This window comes from Antechinus flavipes, chromosome 3 (genome assembly GCF_016432865.1).
Source record: "Antechinus flavipes isolate AdamAnt ecotype Samford, QLD, Australia chromosome 3, AdamAnt_v2, whole genome shotgun sequence".
NCBI lineage: Eukaryota > Metazoa > Chordata > Mammalia > Dasyuromorphia > Dasyuridae > Antechinus > Antechinus flavipes.
Window position 1 is genome coordinate 443,832,766 of NC_067400.1, and position 18,926 is coordinate 443,851,691.

The 18,926-nt window shown below is 34.4% G+C and overlaps 1 protein-coding gene across 2 annotated transcripts in view; it reads left to right on the forward strand.

The window, feature by feature from the left end:
- Positions 1-7,183, forward strand: part of STAM2 (signal transducing adaptor molecule 2) — a 41,337-nt gene extending 34,154 nt beyond the window's left edge. For both annotated transcript variants that reach the window (XM_051986400.1, XM_051986399.1), the window contains exons 13-14: positions 2,442-2,611; positions 4,400-7,183. In XM_051986400.1, the coding sequence (XP_051842360.1) occupies positions 2,442-2,611; positions 4,400-4,628 (399 nt within the window). In that variant the 3' untranslated portion in view covers positions 4,629-7,183. The remainder of the gene's footprint in view (positions 1-2,441; positions 2,612-4,399) is intronic.
- The last annotated feature ends 11,743 nt before the right edge of the window (positions 7,184-18,926 follow it).

The following is an 18,926-nucleotide window of genomic DNA, read 5'->3' on the forward strand; positions in this document are numbered from 1 at the left end:
AAAGGGAAAGGATCACGAAAAAGAAAAAGCAAACAAACCCCCCCCAAAAGGTGAAAATGGCTATGCTTTGATCCATATTCAGTCTCCATAGTTCCTTCTCCCTAGATGTGGATGGCATTTTCCATCCCAAGTGTATTGGATTTGTCTTAAATCACTGCATTGCTGAGAAGAGTCAAGTTCATCATAGTTAATCATCACAAAATCTTGTTCTCGTGGATCTACTCACTTCACTCAGCATCAGTTCGTATAAGTCCAGGCTTTTCTGAAATCAGCTTGCTCATCATTTCTTATAGAACAATTATATTCCACTGCATTCATAAAGTATAATTTATTGAGCCATTCCTTAACTGATGGGTACTCACTCAGTTTCCAACTTCTTGCCACTAGAAAAAGCTGCTCATCATTTCTTCTAGCTCTGTGGTGTTCCTTTGCAATCATACCACAATTTATTCAGCCATTCTCCAATTGTTGAGCATCACATCAATTTCCAGTTGTTTGTCATCACAAAAAGAGCTGCTCTAAATCATTTTGAACATGTAGCTTACATGTTATTTTACCAAAACAAAATTGGAAATTTCCTTTAGGCATAAGGAGAAAAGATAGAATGTGAATATAATGATTTAGATGCATTTTATATGACTATTAATTGTTTAGTGAAAAAAGAATAGCTAGGTAAATTGCCACAAAATAGAAGATGCAGTTTTTTGAAGATGTTGAAAGATTACTACATTGGGGAGGTGAAAAAGAGTTCTAGGTGCAAAAGAATTTATTCACTATCACAATTGTCTCTCAAAAATGATGCTAGCTGCTCCTAGAAAAATGGAACAAAATAGAGTTGTCTATGTTGTTATTGGATAAAACTTTTTGTAACCAGCAGTTCCTGAAAAAGAAAATGTGTACTTATACACCTATTTACTCATTTCTGTATGAAAAGCAGCTGATTTGACACCATTTGTTATGTGTATGTGTATGTTATATGTATGTGGTAGCACTGTGGCAGAAACCCTGTTTTCAGTTTCAGCTTGTTCTTCGTAATGAATTGTTGAATGATTTGTGGAAGTTATGTAATTGCACTTAAAGGTACTCACTTTGTATAAAAATAGAATTTAACATTAGTTTTTAACGATAAAAATATTTGGTAATTGCAATCCATTGTAACAAGAATAGAGTAATTTAGGAAAGAACCCATTTAAACGAGGTTATTTATAGTAGCTCTTGTAGCAAAGAATTGTAATTCAATGCTGTTGTTCTGTAAGAAATGATAAGTAGACTTATTTCAGGAAAACCTGCACAGGCATATATGAACTGATGCAAAGTGAAGTGAACAGAACCAGGAGATTGTTGTACACAATAGCAGCAATATTGTATAATGAACAGCTGTGAATGACTTAGCAATTTTTAGCAATACAGTGATTCAAGACATTCTCAAAGAATTTATGATGAAAAATTTTATCCATCTACTGATTGATTTTGAGTGCAGATTGAAGCATAATATTTTTCATTTTCTCTCTCTCTTTTTTTTTTTGCTTGAGTTTTTTGTTCATAAAATGGCTAATATTAAAATATATTTTACACAATTGTTTGTGTGCAACCTATATCAGATTGCTTGGCACCTCAGTGAGGGGAAAAGGGAAAGAAGAAAGAGAATTTAGAACTCACAATAAAAAAATGCGAATTGTTTTTATATGTATTTGGAGAAAAATAAAATATTTAAAAATAGGCAAATGTGGAATTGAAAAGAGAATAGACCTTATTATTTGCTATTTATGAGACATAGATAATGCGAGCTAAATGGTGTATGCACAGATAATCTTTTCCCTCAAGGAGTTTTTCACTCTGAAATTGGATTTAAAAAATAAAATAAAACCAAAATATAAAGTAAAATCATTTATCCAAAACACTTTATGGCTTTTGCTAATTACTAGATTGGGTATCTAATTAGTAGAATTTAAAAAAGGAAATAGAAACCATCTATATAGGTCTTCTCCCTATCTGTAACTGACACTTATTTTGTTAGCTTCTTCTTTGGAAAGAAGAGACTTATGGGTGATTTAGCAGAGGCATTCAGTTCTGTATGAAGACTGAAAAAAGGAGATGGTGTTTTTTCTTCCCTTTAAGGGAGTGTACAGTTTTGTGTGTCTCTTTAGCCAAGTCTTCTTTCTGACAAGAGGCAACTTGGATGGTCTCCAGCAGAAAATATCTTCCAGCCCTCCCCCTACAGAAAAACCAACAATAAACTAGGCATAGTCTTGGCACTAGGACTTGGAAGCTCTCCGTTGAGGGAACTTACAAAATCAAATACCACACACTTTTTTGTAGGTAGTTTGGTAGAAGAGACTTAAGCAATCTACACTGCTATTGTATCTTTGTTTTTATTTATGTTTGGGGGGCTAAATACAGTCCCAGAATCCATTGAATGAAGTTTTTTGTTTGGTTAATAGGCATATCCTGGTCAACACCATAGTGGAAACTACATGGTTCAGGGCATTCATCAAGTCACCATTCCCCAAGGATACAGTCTGGGACCAGATCACATTGGCCCTCTGAGATCTCTGCCTCCAAATATAAATTCCTCAGTAACAACACAGCCTGCTCATACTCCATATTTAAGGTGAGGTTTTGACAAGATTGATATTATTTTCAAATGTATTAATTTATACTAGATTGTCAGAATTGAACTTTGTTGGCCCCTTTTTTTATAATTATACAATTCAACTATTTGTGGTTTTTGTTTTGTTTTACTTTCTTATACAGGGATTATTGATTTGTGTTCATTTAGCTATATTCTCTTTGTGAGATAGCTACTCTTGGTCAGTGTAGACTATAATTCTGAAACAGGATAAAGTACAGTGTTCCTGTGCATGTCAAGACCAAGATCACGTTCTCTTCTTTAGCCATCCTAAGTAATCAAGTATAACATCTATAATGGTTATTAGAAACCAAATAAAAAATAGTTAAATCACCCTTTCTTCTATTTGAATCTAAATTTGTTCGTATTTTTTGGGCATATTTTTGTTCATATATTTTATATTTGGGCATACTTTTGTTGGGCATGTTTTTGTTTGAATCTAAATTTGTTCGTATTTTTTTGTAACTTTTCTACATACTGATCTCCCTCAAGGAGTTTACATTTGGGAGATTAAACCTGTACCTGTCATAACAAGACATAATTTGGCAAACCACTTTCACTTTTTGGAGTTTACTCTTATCTATGACATGACAAGAATTGGAATAGATCTCTGAAGTTCTAGTTTTTAATAGGAGTGGTTCTATGAAATGTGTCACAGGAAGTATGAGAATAAGTCCATATTCTAGTTTTAGGGGTGGCTTTTTTTTTTTTTTAATAAAATTTGCTTTTTTTGTATTATTCTATGGTCATTATATAATGTAATCTGCTGGTCATGGCTATTCCTAGAAGATTGTAAAACTTTGTCCTCTCCTAAATAATTTGATGTTGAGAACAGATCTTAATATCTTTACCTGTGAACGCATATGCCAGAAAAATAGAGACAAAATGTCCATAATGTTCATCTGGCATCTTCTGTGCTGTAGTGGGGTAGGTGTGCAAAAGGCTCTTTATGAGCTAATTGTATTTAAGACCTTAAGGGTTGGGATTTTTTGTTTTGTTTTTAAAAGAATTAGCAGGCTAGCCATCTCCTCTCCTGAATGTAAAATCAGAGTCAATAGAATGATGCTCTAGTTGCATGGCTTTGCTTTCTAAGTTAAGATCATTGAAGAAAGAAAATTAAGTATATATTTTTTTGCCTTTTCCCAGTTCTATCCTTTTTTCCATTTGAAGATTAAAGTTTGTTTTGTTTAATAGCTGATATCCAGAATAAAGGAATCTATTGTTTTCATATTAGAATAATTAACTTTTTTTCTCCTGAGGCAATTGGGGTTAACTTGCTCAGGGTCACACAGCTAGGAAGTGTTAAGTGTCTGAAGTCAGATTTGAGTTTGGGTCCTCCTGACTTCAGGACTGGTGCTCTGTCCACTGCACCACTTAGCTGCCCCAAATAATTAACTTTTAAAACAAAATGCTTGGTAAGTTTTGAAAGCTAAATTATTGAAAAGTAATAATGAATGCAAAAATTAGAAAAAACTTGAGAGGTCTTTGGAAAGTATCTCTAGTCTAACCCTCATTCTAAATGTGAAAACTGAGGAGATCCCAAAGGAACAAGAGATTTGCCCAAGATCCCACAGTTGATGGACATCTGAGCTGTCAGTGGAAGCCAGGTCTCCTGATACAGTCTTCTGCTCTTTTTATACCAGGTCACAAAATAATAGTCCATTTTGACAGAATGAATGACCTTTCTGCCTGGAATTCTGTGTAATAAAACAACTCGGTCTTAGTAAAATCATTAATTGTTGAAATGAGATTTCTCTGCTTTGTTTTCAGCACTGGAGTAGATACAGTTTCCAATCCCACATATATGAACCAGAACTCTACCCTTCAATCAGCTACTCTTCCAGCTTCTTACACACAGCAGATGGGAATGTCTGTGGATATGTCATCTTATCAGAACACTACATCCAGTTTGCCTCAAGTAACAGGCTTTCCTGTGACAGTTCCAGCTCATTCAGTTGCACAACAACAAACAAATTATCATCAGCAACCTCTCCTTTAAAACAGCAGATCAGACATAGTCTTGAAAACATTCATAAGTATATTGCTCAGCCTTTGTGATTTGAGTCATCTAAGAATGATATAAAAATACAACCATTTTTCTCTCAACTCAGAAGGACCATGAGTAAAGCACAAAAATATTGCTTACCTCCCCATTCCCCTGACATGAAGCAATTTTTGAAGTAATTAGTTATGTTAGACTATTTTTTCAAAGGTGGCTTAAAGATAATTTGAGTTAGTTGACTCTAACTTAAAGAGTTCCATATAGAATTTTTGGGCAAATACTAAGTAGCCTTTTGAATGTTAGTCTTTTTTTTTTTTTTTTTTTTTTTTTAAGCATTGTCAGACTTTGACAAGCTTTAAAAAAAACAACAGCATTCTTTTCAAAATGTACTTGGGAGGGCACTTTCATCTGTTTAAGTAATATTTTGTCTGTGTATTGTTTTCCATTTTCTACATTCTTGTTTCAAAATTTGAACATCTTTTCATTTGAAATATCTACCTTGCCAATAGATTCTTTTTTGATTAGCTAATTTGTAATTTTGTTTGGACTACTGATAATTTGGCTTTGATCATACTACAAGCATCATTATCTATTGAAGCAAATATGAATTGGTAGATGAAAATTGTTTCACAGTATAAGCACCATGTAAATAGAAAAATGTGAAAGAAACACTTAGTTCTAAAAAAAAGTCCTACCAACAGTACATTGAAGAGTGCCCCTAAATCTTGTTTCTCTTTGTTAGGGAAAAGCATTTCATTTCCTTCTGGGGTCCAAAGAGTGGAGAATTGTCATTAATGGCTCTTTTTTGCCCAATAAGGGCATTCCCTAGTGGAGACCTGACCTAATTTTATGCCCTCTCTGCTATATGGATTTCTTTTGCATGTTAAGTGTCCATAACTTCTTAAAAGGAGCTTGACATGGATTAGAAACTTTTTAGAGAGAAAATCAGGCTCACTGTTAATTATCTCGGTGTCAAGGGACCCTAATCATTCGATGTGTTGTATGTTAAGCATGGCATGTGCCCTCTGTTTAATGTGTTTAACCTTTCAAAATGTGGTTTAAGTATCATTGTTGTGTCACCCTATTTACAATACTGGACATTACTTTTAACTCATCATTCTGAACATATGGAGTGATAGCATGCAATGGATTGACAAATAAACTACCAAGACAGTTTTCTGCAAACCTAAATTTTAGGTGGTTTTATAGTGTTCATAGTTCCTATAGGAGTTGGAGAATATATTTCAAGAATGTGGGGTTTGTTGTCCCTTCTGAAAATTTGCACACTACTTCCTCATTTACCAGCTTCTTCACATGACAAAATAGAAAATACAGATAAATATGATTATGAATAACTGATGTTTACACTGGGGAAAAATAATGGTCATAACTTTAATAATAAAGATAGTTATATGCATGGAAGCAAGATTTCTACATGTGATTTTTACATACTTAATCCTTTCTACCAAAAAATTATTTGGTGGTATTTCACCGAATTTTTTGTTATTGTTTATCTAGTTAAAGGAATCACTTAGTAATTGCTCCTTTTTCAAAGTGACTATCCTGGAACAAAAGAGATCAATACTTGGTTTACATTCAGAAGAGGGAAAAAAATGCAAACTGGTATTTGAAAGCCTACTCCAAATCATTGTCTTATTTTAGGTACACATAACTGGAAAGAAATGTTTAATGTTTGTTGCCCCATATTCTGATTTTTGTTTCATATTTTCTGTCCATGTGAAGTTAAATATACATGTGTAAACATACACATGTATCCAAAATGGCACCTTAACTTTTTGTTAATATTTTTTGTTTAAAAAAATAAATAGTTTATTTGAAAAGCTGCTGTTCTTAATAGTTGCTGTTTGAAAACATGGAAGAACTTACACTTTCCAAACAATATTTAATAAAAAGTTATTTTAATGTTTATAGGTAAGTTCTTCGTGTATGATTGTGATTTGGAATATCTGAATAAAGCTAAATTGAATATTGTCTTTGAGCCAATATAAATACTACCCTGTCCATTAAATTTGGATCATTCAAGTAAGAGTTAAACTAATACAATTTTGGACTAATTTAGTTCTTTATAACATGTGAAATGTATATAAATATTGTATATGGGCATTTGTCTGTGGGATTTTATACATGTGCAGATGTATTTACTTCCTCTTAAATTAAAAATAACAATTTTATATTTGGCATATCATTTCCTTTCTTATAATGTGTATTGTGTAATCCACTTATTCAGATTGTAGATAGTGTAAAAAAAAAAGGTTATTAAATCTATGTCTTTACATGCTTTTTTGGTGTTTATAGGAGTTACAGGGATTTTTTCCCCTTCACAATCTTATGTATTGTATTTATTTTAAATCCTGTTCATAATTAAATGTTTGCTGCCAAAGGAATTGTCTAACTTCTACGTTAAGTACATACCTACTGTTTTATATCAGGAGTAAATAAATCGCTTCTGCTTTTTCATATGCAACCTTGTTACATTAGAAAGAATTCCTGAAACTTTATAATAAAATTAATTTTATTATTAATGTATATAATTTGTTCCTGGGTGTTAAAATAATTAAAATTGGGCATGTGTTCTTCCAGTTTGGATAATTTCAAATCTACTGAAAATTTTAACATGGCAGTTTATGAAATTACCTAAACATCTGTGATATTCACATTTTTGAACCTAAAGTAATGTTTGTAGGTCAGTTTATATGACCACTTGGATTATATATATTCAGCATAGAAATTCTGGTATTCAAGTTTTTCTTAAGATCACTTGATTGGAAAAATTTATTTAAAAAGTGTGGACTTTTTTTTTTTTCTTCTTTCTTAGTTTTTGCTTCATAATATGGGATATATATTTTCAAAGCTTCTGATGACCAGGAGAGTAATTCTTGACAATGTCATAATAGTGGGAAAACTTATTTTTACCAATAATAAACAATAATTTACCATCATATGCTTTTGACAGCAGGGCTTTTCCCTTATGTTTCCTTGCACTAATGCATTGGTAGTTGTTGAGAGCCTGGGATAGTGGCAATGGAGTGTGTTTTGTGTTACCTTTTTTTTTTTTTTTTTTAAATTATACATGGATTTTTTTTTTCATATTTTCATGAGTTAGTTTGGGAGAAAAAATCAAAACAAAAAGGAAAAAACCATAAGAAAGAAAATTTTTAAAAGAGAAGGTGAAAATAGTGTGCATTGATCCAGTTTGTTCATCGTTTTTGAATAAAACAATATTCCATTACTTTATATACAATAATTTATTCATCATTCCCCAATTGATGAGCATCTATTCATTTTCCAATTCTTTGCAACCACAAAAAGCTGCTGTGTATTACATTTTCAACTAAGAATTAGTATTTTTTTTCCTTTTCACAAAGTGGGACATAAGGGGGAAAAAATGGTTTATATGAATCTAGGTAAGCTAAACTTGAATTTGAAAATTATCAAGCTTGAAGATTTAGAAAAAGATGACATTGCTGATACTATCTTTTTAAAGGACCTTGTTCCAGTTAGCTTCATGCCATCTATTTCTTTAAAATGATTTCACATTGTTACAGCAAGAAGTTTTCTTTTTTTTTTAAATTATTACTCATAGACTACTGTTGAAGCAATAAACAACTTAATCTATTATTTTTGCTAACAGGAAAAAGATGGTATTCAATTCAGCATTCATTTATTGATAATAATTGAATAGGTACTGCACACTGAAAGAAATAGAAAATGAAATAGCCTTCCCCCTCAAAAGAGTTTACAAACATTGCTTGGGAAAAACAGCATGTACAGGGAAAAGTAAAAATATATCCTGAATAAACTTTAATTTTTAGGGAGAGGAGAAAACAAAACATTAAGACCCAAGAAGTCTTCCTCTAGTAGGTGACAACTGTTCTGTACTTTTGGCACAATGAATAGAAGGGCCTGGTGTTAGGAAGAACCGAGTTTAAATCTAGCTAAAGACACATTTGTTGTGTGATCCTAGACAAATTATTTCGGGGAAACTGTAAAATGGAGCACCTTCTTTACAGATTTGTGAGAATCAAATTATATCTAGTTTAGCACAATACCTGGCACATAATAGGCACTAATAGATGCACCTTGACTTTATCTCTCCCCCAAACTCCAATGAGAATAGAGAAAACAATTTTCAAACTGCAACAAAAATTTTTCTCTAGTTTTTGTGTGTTTCCATGCATAGCAAGAAAGTACTTGGACTGCTGAGTTTTTCTTGACTTTTGCTATATTACAATGTGTATCTGTGGCAGAGGTGAAGGGAAGGGAGGAGTGAAACATTTTGAGCTGTGTAAAAGTCTGGCAATAGATTGAATATTAATGTGAGGGTGATAGCTAGTGAAAAATTCAAAAATTATGAATTTGGAATTAAGAGGACCCAATTTTAAATTCTAATTGTCACTAACTACCTATGATACATTGGGGGTGTTAACTTAATTTCTCTGGACTTCAATTTCCTTATCTTTAAAATAAAAAGGTTGGATTAGATGGCTTAAAGTTGCTTCCTGCTGTTGATCTATGACCTGTAAAAATAAGTATTGACACATCATTAAAAATGTTAGCTTGTAAAGTGAACTCTAATTCTATCATTTAAAAACTAAACAAATTATCGCAGCTAAAAGAGACTGAATAAAATAAACCAGCTACTATCTATATGCCATTGTAAAAGTGTATACCTGTAATTTAATTTTAATGCTAAATTTCATCACAATATGTACTGTTAATTTTTTTATTTGCATGATTATCTGGGTCACTTGTGCCCTTTAAAATTGTACTAAAGTTGGGGCACCTAATTGGTGTAATGGATAGAGCACCAGCCCTCAAGTCAGGAGGACCTGAGTTCAAATTTGATCTGAGACACTTAATACTTCCTGGCCAAGTATTAGGAAATTGTATTTAACTTGATGTATTGATTAGTTTTGCTGTATTAATTTACAAAATATTATTTTTCTGTTACAAGGAATGACTAAGTAGAAAATAGGAGAGGGATATATTTAAAAAGTAAGGTGTTATGAAAACAAATCACTTAATCTGCCTCAGTTTCCTCAACTGTAAAGTAGGGATAATAATAGCATCTACCTCTCAAGGTTGTGATAAGAAAATATTTGTAAAACACTTAGCAAAGTGTATGGTACAAAGTTCCTTCCTAAATTCTTTAGGGTTAAAAAAGTAAACATGTCAACTAATTTTCTGAATTTTTTCTTTTTTTTTTTTTAATTGATAGTCTAGGTCTCCAGCCTTGTGAGTGTTCTAATACAGAGTAGTTACTTAGTTGCCAGTATAACATTTTGTTAGGTATGTGTAAAAACTAGAGTTGCTCGATTGTTATTGTGACTTGTTACTCTTATTTTAAAAGGGCTTTACTCCTAGGCAATTGGTCCCCTTGACACCATGGTGTGATAAGAATTTTGGATATATAAATTCTTTTGCAAAAATTCAATTTGAAAACATTTATTGAGTGCTTTCTTTGGCTCAGGCACTATGCCAGTAGCTGGGGATCTAGAAACAAAAAAGAATATCTTCCCTTATGGAGAATATTATTTTAATGAGATACAACATGTACTCAACTAAATTTGTATAATGCAAGGTAGATTGTGACAGAAGGAATGAGGAAAAATCTAGATAAAAAAAAAAAAATTCTTATATGGCTGAGTAGCAGGTGAGCCAGAATGGCTGGGCAGTAAATGAGGGAAATGATAGATTAGATTACAAAGATAGGAAAAGCTTTAAATACCAGAGATGATTATAAGTGGTCTGAGAAGTAATATGGCCCCACTGGAGTGTACTAAATAGATGGATGACAAGCATTTTAGGAAAATCAATTTAGGCAACTGTTAGGAGAATGGATTGGAATGGGGGGAGATTTGAGGTAGGAAAGATCAATTAGGAAGTTATTGCAATATTTGAAGTTAGAAGTGATGAGAGCCTGAATCAGAGTGGTAGCTATGCAAGTAAAAGAAAATGAATAATCTAAAAGATATAGAAAAATAAGTAAGTTTTTGACAACTGTTTGAATATGTAGAGAGTTAGTGAAAGTGAGAAGTTGAGAATCAATAAATACTCAAAGCCAGTTACTGTGTGCAAGGCACTATGCTAAAAGGGGGAGAGTGGGGAGAGGAGGGAGAGATACAAAAAAGAGGCAAAAGATAATCCCTGTCCTTAGGGAGTTTACAACCTAATAGGGGAGATAAAATGCAAACAAATATATACAAAGCAAGCTGTATATAGAATAAATGGGAGAATTAACTGAGAGAAGGCTGTGGAATTGAGGGATTGGAGAAACTTCCTGAGACTTAAAGGAAGCCAGAGAGATCAATAATCAGAGTGGAGAAGAGAGAATGTTCCAGGTCTGAGGAACTGCCAGAGAAATGCCCAGAGCTGAGAAATGGTTTGCCAATTAGCCAAGAGGCTAGTATCAATGAATATACATATTAGGGAATAAGGTAAAAGAATATTGGAAAGGTAGGAAGGATTTATAAAGGACTTTGAATACCAAATAGAACATTTTGCATTTGTTCCTGGAGGCAATAGGAAACAGCTGGAGTTTATTGGAGGGGTGAGGTGTGATAGGGCGATGGTGACCTGATTAGACCTGCATTTCTAGAAGTTTAGTGTCTAAATGAAAGCTAGATTGGGGTGGGAAGATTTGGGGGAGGCAGAGTTGCCAGCAGTCTATTGGAATAATCCAGGTGTGATGTGATGAGAGTCTGCATTAGATGGTGCAGTCAGAGGAGAGAAGGGAAAATATTCAAGAAATGTCACAAAGGCGAAATTGACAAGTTATTGGCAATAGAGTGAATATTGATGTGGGGCTGATAGCTAATGAAAAATTCAAGATTACTCCTAGATCATTATATACTTCAACAACAATACTATATGATGATCAATTCTGATGGACCTGGCCATCCTCAGCAATGAGAGAAACCAAATCAGTTCCAATGGAGCAGTAATGAACTGAACCAGCTACACCCAGCGAAAGAACTCTGGGAGATGACTAAGAACCATTACATTGAATTCCTAATCCCTCTATTTTTGCCTGCCTGCATTTTGGATTTCCTTCACAGGCTAATTGTACAATATTTCAGAGTCTGATTCTTTTTGTACAGCAAAATAACGATTTGGTCATGTATACTTATTGTGTATCTAATTTATACTTTAACATATTTAACATCTAGTGGTCATCCTGCCATCTGGGGGAAAGGGTGGGGGAAGGAGGGGAAAAATTGAATAAAAGGTTTGGCAATTGTCAATGCTGCAAAATTACCTATGCATATAACTTCTAAATAAAAAGCTATTAAAAAAAAAAAAAGATTACTCCTAGGTTGAGAGCCTAATAGAATGATCTTGCCCTCCACAATAACTGGGAAGGTAGGAAAGGGAAGGATTTAAGAGAAAAGAAATGAGTTCCATTTTGGACACATTGAGTTTAAGATGTCTGCTAGATAGCCAGTTCAAGATGTGTGAAAGGAAGTTGAAGGTTCAAATATGGAGGTCAGCAAAGAGTTTGGAACTGGATAGACAAGAGAGCCATTAGTATAGAGATGGAAATTAAATCCATGGCAGCTGATGAGAACACCAAATAAAGTAGTCTAGAGGAAGTAAAGATGACAGTCCATGAGAGAATGCTGAGGGACCCATTAAAGAGCATCATCTAGAAGAGAATTCAGCAAAGTAGACAGAGGAGTGGCCAAAGGGGAAGGAGAACCAAGAGAAAGTGGTGTCCTCAAAATTTAGGGAGACAAGAGTATGAAGAAGGAGTGAAAGGCTGCAGAGAAGTCAAGGAGAATGAGAAATGAGCAAAATCCTTGACAATGAGTTTGCAAGCCTAAGTAACTAAAAGGATGGCTGTGCTCCTTGATAGGGAAGTTTGCAGCAGGAATAAGTTTTAGGTGGGAAACATGAGTTCTATTTTAGATATGTTGTGCTTAAGATGCCTATGGTAATCCCAGTTTAAATGTCAACTAGCCAGTTGGTAATGGGGAATTGCAATTCAGTAGAGAACAGGGCTGTATATCTATCTTGAACTCTTAAAGAGATGATTATTTAATGAGAGTGAATATAGTGAGTATAATGAGGGGGAAAAAAGGACCAGGACAGAGTTTTGGGAATATCTGCCATTAATGGGAAGAAAAATAATTCAATTGGTAAAAATGTAGAAGTATATTCCTGGCTTGTGGAGGAGAATAATAATAACTATGAATAAAATGTCTATAGTTAAGTGATATGGAATAATAGTAATGCCATTAAGAGAAAGGGGCAGCTAGGTGGTATAGTGGATAGAGTAACTGAAGTCATGAAGACTTATCTTCCTAAATTCAAATCTGATCTCAGACACTTACTAGCTATGTGGCTTGGGCAAATCACTTAACCCCTTTTGCCTTTTTGTAAATTTGTAAAATGAGCTTGAGAAAGGAAATGGCAACAAACTCCAGTACGTTTGCAAAACAAACAATAAAACAACAACAACTTGAAATAGAGTCATGAAGAGCTAGACATTGACTGAATAACAACATTAAGAGAGAGGAAAATGAAAAGGATATCTCACATTCATATGTTAAAATGATTTTTAAAATTCCCTGAATGAGGGAACAACTGAGATAACTGCTGGTCCTTTGATTGCTACCATCAAAATTGACATAAAATAGCGAGAAGTGGACATGCCAAAGGTGTTTCCCACTGGTGATGGAGGAGATATAGTACCAGATACAAAAGAAGAAACAGTCCTTGTAGCAGATGAGCATACTCCTGTTTGCCAATGAGCTTTCTCCTTTGAGTATTCAATATGTACTTGGATTAGTTAAAATAAAATAAATATAGAGTCACATCAGCTTCCAGTAAGTGGAGATATCAGGAAATACATTTGGAGGATGTGGCACCTGGGGTCCCAAGAGGGAGGGAAAGCATGGAGTATCATGAATGTTGGAGGGGATGCGGGAAAACAAGGACACTGATACATTGTTGGTGGAGTTGTGAACGAATCCAACCATTCTGGAGAGCAATCTGGAATTATGCCCAAAAAGTTACCAAACTGTGCATATCCATTGATCCAGCAGTGTTTTTACTGGGCTTATATCCCAAAGAGATACTAAAGAAGGGAACGGGACCTGTATGTGCCAAAATGTTTGTGGCAGCCCTGTTTGTAGTGGCTAGAAGCTGGAAATTGAATGGATGCCCATCAATTGGAGAATGGCTGGGTAAATTGTGGTATATGAATGTTGTGGAATATTATTGTTCTGTAAGGAATGACCAGCAGGATGAATACAGAGAGGCTTGGAGAGACTTACGTGAACTGATGCTAAGTGAAATGAGCAGAACCAAGAGATCATTATATACTTCAACAACGATACTGTATGAGGATGTATTCTGATGGAAGTGGATCTCTTCGACAAAAAAAAGATCTAAATCAGTTTCAATTGATCAATGATGGACAGAAGCAGCTACACCCAGAGAAAGAACACTGGGAAATGAATGTAAAATATTTGCATTTTTGGTTTTTTTCCCAGGTTATTTTTACCTTCTGAATCCAATTCTCCCTGTGCAACAAGAGAACTGTTCGGTTCTGCACACATATATTGTATCTAGGATATACTGCAACATATCTAATATATTTAAGACTGCTTGCCATCTTGGGGAAGAGGTGGAGGGAGAGAGGGGAAAAATCGGAACAGAAGTGAGTGCAAGGGATAATGTTGTAAAAAAATTACCCTGGCATGGGTTCTGTCAATAAAAAGTTATTATAATAAAAAAATTAAATTAAATTAAAAAAAAAAGAAAGAGAGAGAAAATTCTCTGTTTAAAAAAAAAAAAGCATGAAGTATCACTATTACAAAGACATGGAAATAGAAGAAGCAATGGATATAAACAGTGAGTAGAGAAAATAAGATACAGGGAATTATGAATGACATACTTATTTAGTTGTTTTTATTCGTGTCCTACTCTGTGTGACTCCATTTGGGCTTTTCTTCACAAAGATACGAGAGTAATTTGCCATTTCCTCCAGCTCATTTTACAGATAAGGAAACTGAGACAAAGTAAGTGACTTGCCTAGGGTAATCCAGCTAGTAAGTGTTTAGAGTTAGATTTGAACTTAGTGTTGAGTCTTCTTGACTTCAGGACTGATTCTCTACCTATTATTCCATCTAGCTGCCTAGAATGACATATAACTTTTTAAAATAGCTTTTTATTTTTTTCAAATACATGCAAAAATAATTTTCAATATTCACCTTTGCAAAACCTTGTGTTCCAAATTTTTCTCACTCTTTCACCCTTTCCCATAAACAGCAAGCAATCCAATATAGGTTAAGTCTTCTAAACATATTTCCATATTTGTTCCGTTGCATAAGAAAAATCAGATCAAAAGGTGAAAGAAAAAAAAAAAACATGAGAAAAAAAACACCAACAACAGAGGGTAAAAATGATATGCTTCAATCCACATTCAGTCTCCAAAGTTCTCCCTCTGGATACAGATGGCTCTTTTCATCATAAGTTTATTGGAATTTTGTTGAATCACCTTATTGTTGAAAAGATTACATAGCTGATCATCACATATTATTATGGCTGTGTACAGTGTCTCTTGGTTCTACTCATTTCACTTAGCATCAATTCATGCAAGTCTTTCTAGGTTTTTCTGAAATCAGCCTGCTTGAAACAACATATAATTTATCTTTAAAAGTACTGCTACGAACCAGGAGATCATTATACACTTCAACAACAATACTGGATGAGAATATATTCTGATGGAAATGGATTTCTTTGACAAAGAGAAGATCTAATTCATTTCCAATTGATCAATGATGGACAGAATCAACTATACCCAGAGAAGGAACACTGGGAAATGAGTGTAAACTGTTTGCATTTTTGTTTTTCTTCCCAGGTTATTTTTGCCTTCTGAATCCAATTCTTCTTGTGTAACAAGAGAAGTATATGGATCTGCACACATATAATGTATCTAGGATATACTTTAACATGTTTCACATGTATAAGACTGCCTGTCATCTAAGAGAGGGGGTGGGGAAAGGGAAGGGAAAAGTTGGAACAGAAGTGAGTGCAAGGCATAATGTTGTAAAAAATTACCCTTACATATGTACTATAAATAAAAAGCTATAATTAAAAAAAAGTACTGCTACTTCAGAATTAATTTTGATGATGTTCAAAAAACCCCACAGAAACATATATCAAAGCCATCTTGATCCTTACCAGAAAGAACCCTGATAAAAATTTTGATAAAATAAGTCCCTTTTAAAAATGACATTTTGAAGGGAGCTAGTTTCTTTATTAATAGCATTGATGCAGTTCTAATGGTAGAGAATTGCGGTGTAAGAATCCCCTCTGGTCAGTGCACAGGTCAATCATGAAAGAATTCACAAACCTGAAAAATCTGAATGGCAAAAATGGATTTTATTGTCATTGAGAAGCTAGCTTTGCCAGGAAGACAGGCTTCTTAGTGGCAAGAGGTCCTGTCAGAGAAAATGGCAAAGGTTAACACTGAGAAGAGGGTATCTTCACAACGGGTAAGAGTCCTGGCAGGCAGCTGTGCCAGGAAGAGAGCTTCTTGACAAAGCATAATCCTACTTCAGACTTATGCAGAGATTTGGAATTCAGAATTGTCTTTTTATAATAAGTCTGAGGCTGGGGCTTCTATTCAATGCTCCCAGGCCTAGATTTCCAGTTGAAAAGAGAGTACTTATCTTGGAGTTTCAAGCCACTCAATAGGAATTTTAGGTCCAAATCTCTAACTAAATGAGACCATTTAAGTTGGAGCTACTGGGAGTGGTCCTGGGCTAATCTTCAACTCAATAAAGGGTACAATTAGTCCCTGCCAAGATTTCCAACAGAATAAAACCACTTAACTGCCCTGAATGGTGGATCTCTGTCAGAGGAGAGTTTCAAAGTTCATCCCCATTGCTTTCCCCCAAAAGTCAAGGGGGATGGCAGTTTCAGGGTTCATCCCCATCAGCATTTAGTTAATCATGTGAATAACTGTTCTTATTCTCTAAAGCAACTCTTTTTCAAGTCAATAACCTTGGCTAAATAATTTAACTTGTTTCAGCACCCATTTTCTTCTCTGTATAGGTATTAATAGGCCCTTCCCTTTTGACCCCATAGAACATGGTGAGGATCAAATGAGATAAGGAATATAAAAGCATGTAAGGAAAAAAAAAAACTGTCATTGCCCTTTAATTTTTGTGTGCTAACAACAATCAATATTTATATAGCATTTTAAAGTTTGCACAGTGCTTAATAATACATCATATTTTTGGTGCTTCACAAAAACTCTTAGAGTTAGGTAGAGTAGATAGCTTCATTCTATTTTATGGTTGAAGAAACTGAGCAACTTATCCAGGATCAGAGTCCTATTTCTGAGATGGGATTCGAATCCACACTGCCACAGCCAGCAGTAACAGACAATGTTAGAGTTTGGAGGAGCTTGGAACATCAAATGGTACAATCCCCTTAATATACAAATGAAATCTAAGAGATAGATTGGACAAAACACAATTTGGAGTCAGATGAACTGGATTTGGATCCTTATCATCTGTAACTTTAGTTTCTTTATGTGACATGGCAACTTAAATGATCTAAAACTATGGTCCTATACTATGAGGATCAGAGAAGGGACTTTGCCAGAGGTCATGTAATTTGTAAATGTCCACAGAGTGGAAGGAACATAGAGGCCATCTAGTCCAACCCTTTCATTCTATAGGTAAGAGAAATGAGGTTTGGGGAAATTCAGTGATTTGCCTAAGATCACATAATATTGTGCTAGAGGCAGGATTTGAAATCAGATTCTGCAGTTCCTGAAAGGCACTATGGAATAGGGGTTAATGAATGCTAGAATCTAGTAAATTAGTGAATCCTACATCCTGAAAGACCTAGGATCAATTTCTACCCCTGAAATATACTGATTGTGTTATTGTAGTCAAGTCACAATCTCTCAGTGTCTCTGGGTAACACTGAAGATTTAAGTGGCCTTCACTGGTAAAGGTAAGTTCTTTACAACAAATGAAATTATTGGTCCAGTTCTATTAAAAGAGAATGATCTTTTTCACTTTACTCCTTGTAACTTTTAAGTCTAGTCCTCTTTCCACCCTACCTAATCCAAATTTCTTAGCCTGGCAATCTAGAATTCCTCCCACTATCTTTCCTCTACCTAATCTTCAATCTGGTCTGTTCTTCATCATTGCCTCACTGATTTTTATAACCTCTGCACTGCTTGTTTAGTGTTTGCCACTGATCCACATCCTATCTCTTTAACTAGTCTGTCAGCTCCAGAAATCAGAGACAAGGCCCCTTGATATTGTTTACCCAGGGTTTAGAAGAGATGTTCACTCAACAAGCATTTAAGTGTCTACTAAAGTGCCAGGCACAGATGTTGATACGTAATACAAATATAAAAATTGAAACAATTTTTCTCAAAAGGAACTTCTGCATCCAACCATTCTGGAAAGCGATTTGGAACTATGCTCAAAAGTTATAAAACTGTGCATACCCTTTGATCCAGCAGTGTCTCTACTGGGTTTATCTCCCAAAGAGATCTTAAAGGAGGGAAAGTTATCTGTATGTGCGAGAATGTTTGTGGCAGCCCTTTTTGTAGTGTCCAGAAACTGGAAACTGAGTAGATGCCCATCACTTGGAGAATGGCTGAATAAGTTGTGGTATATGAATGTTATGGAATATTATTGTTCTGTGAGAAATGACAGCAGGAGGATTTCAGAAAGGCCTGGGGAGACTTACACGAGCTGATGCTGAGTGAAATGAGCAGAACCAGGAGATCATTATACACTTCAACAACAATACTATATGATCAATTCTGATGGATGTGGCTATCTTCGGCAATGAGATGAACCAAATCAGTTCCAATTGTTCAGTAATGAAGAGAATCAGCTACACCCATTGAAAGAACTATGGGAAATGAGTGTGGACCACAACATAGCATTTCCACTCCTGTTTTTTTTTTTCCTTCTCAGGTTATTTTTATCTTATTTCCAAGTCAGATTTTTCTTGTGCAGCAAGATAACTGTATAAATATGTATACATATATTGTATTTAACATATACTTTAACATAATTAACATGTATTGGTCTATGTGCCATCTAGGGGAGAGGCTGGGGAGAAGGGAGGGAAAAGTTGGAACAGAAGGTTTTGCAAGGGTCAATGCTGAAAAATTATCCTTGCATATGTCTTGTATAACAACAATTAAAAAAAGGAACTTTTAATGAGGGAGATGAATATATATAAGTATTTACAGAGTAAATATAAAGAGATAAAGTGTTTAAATAT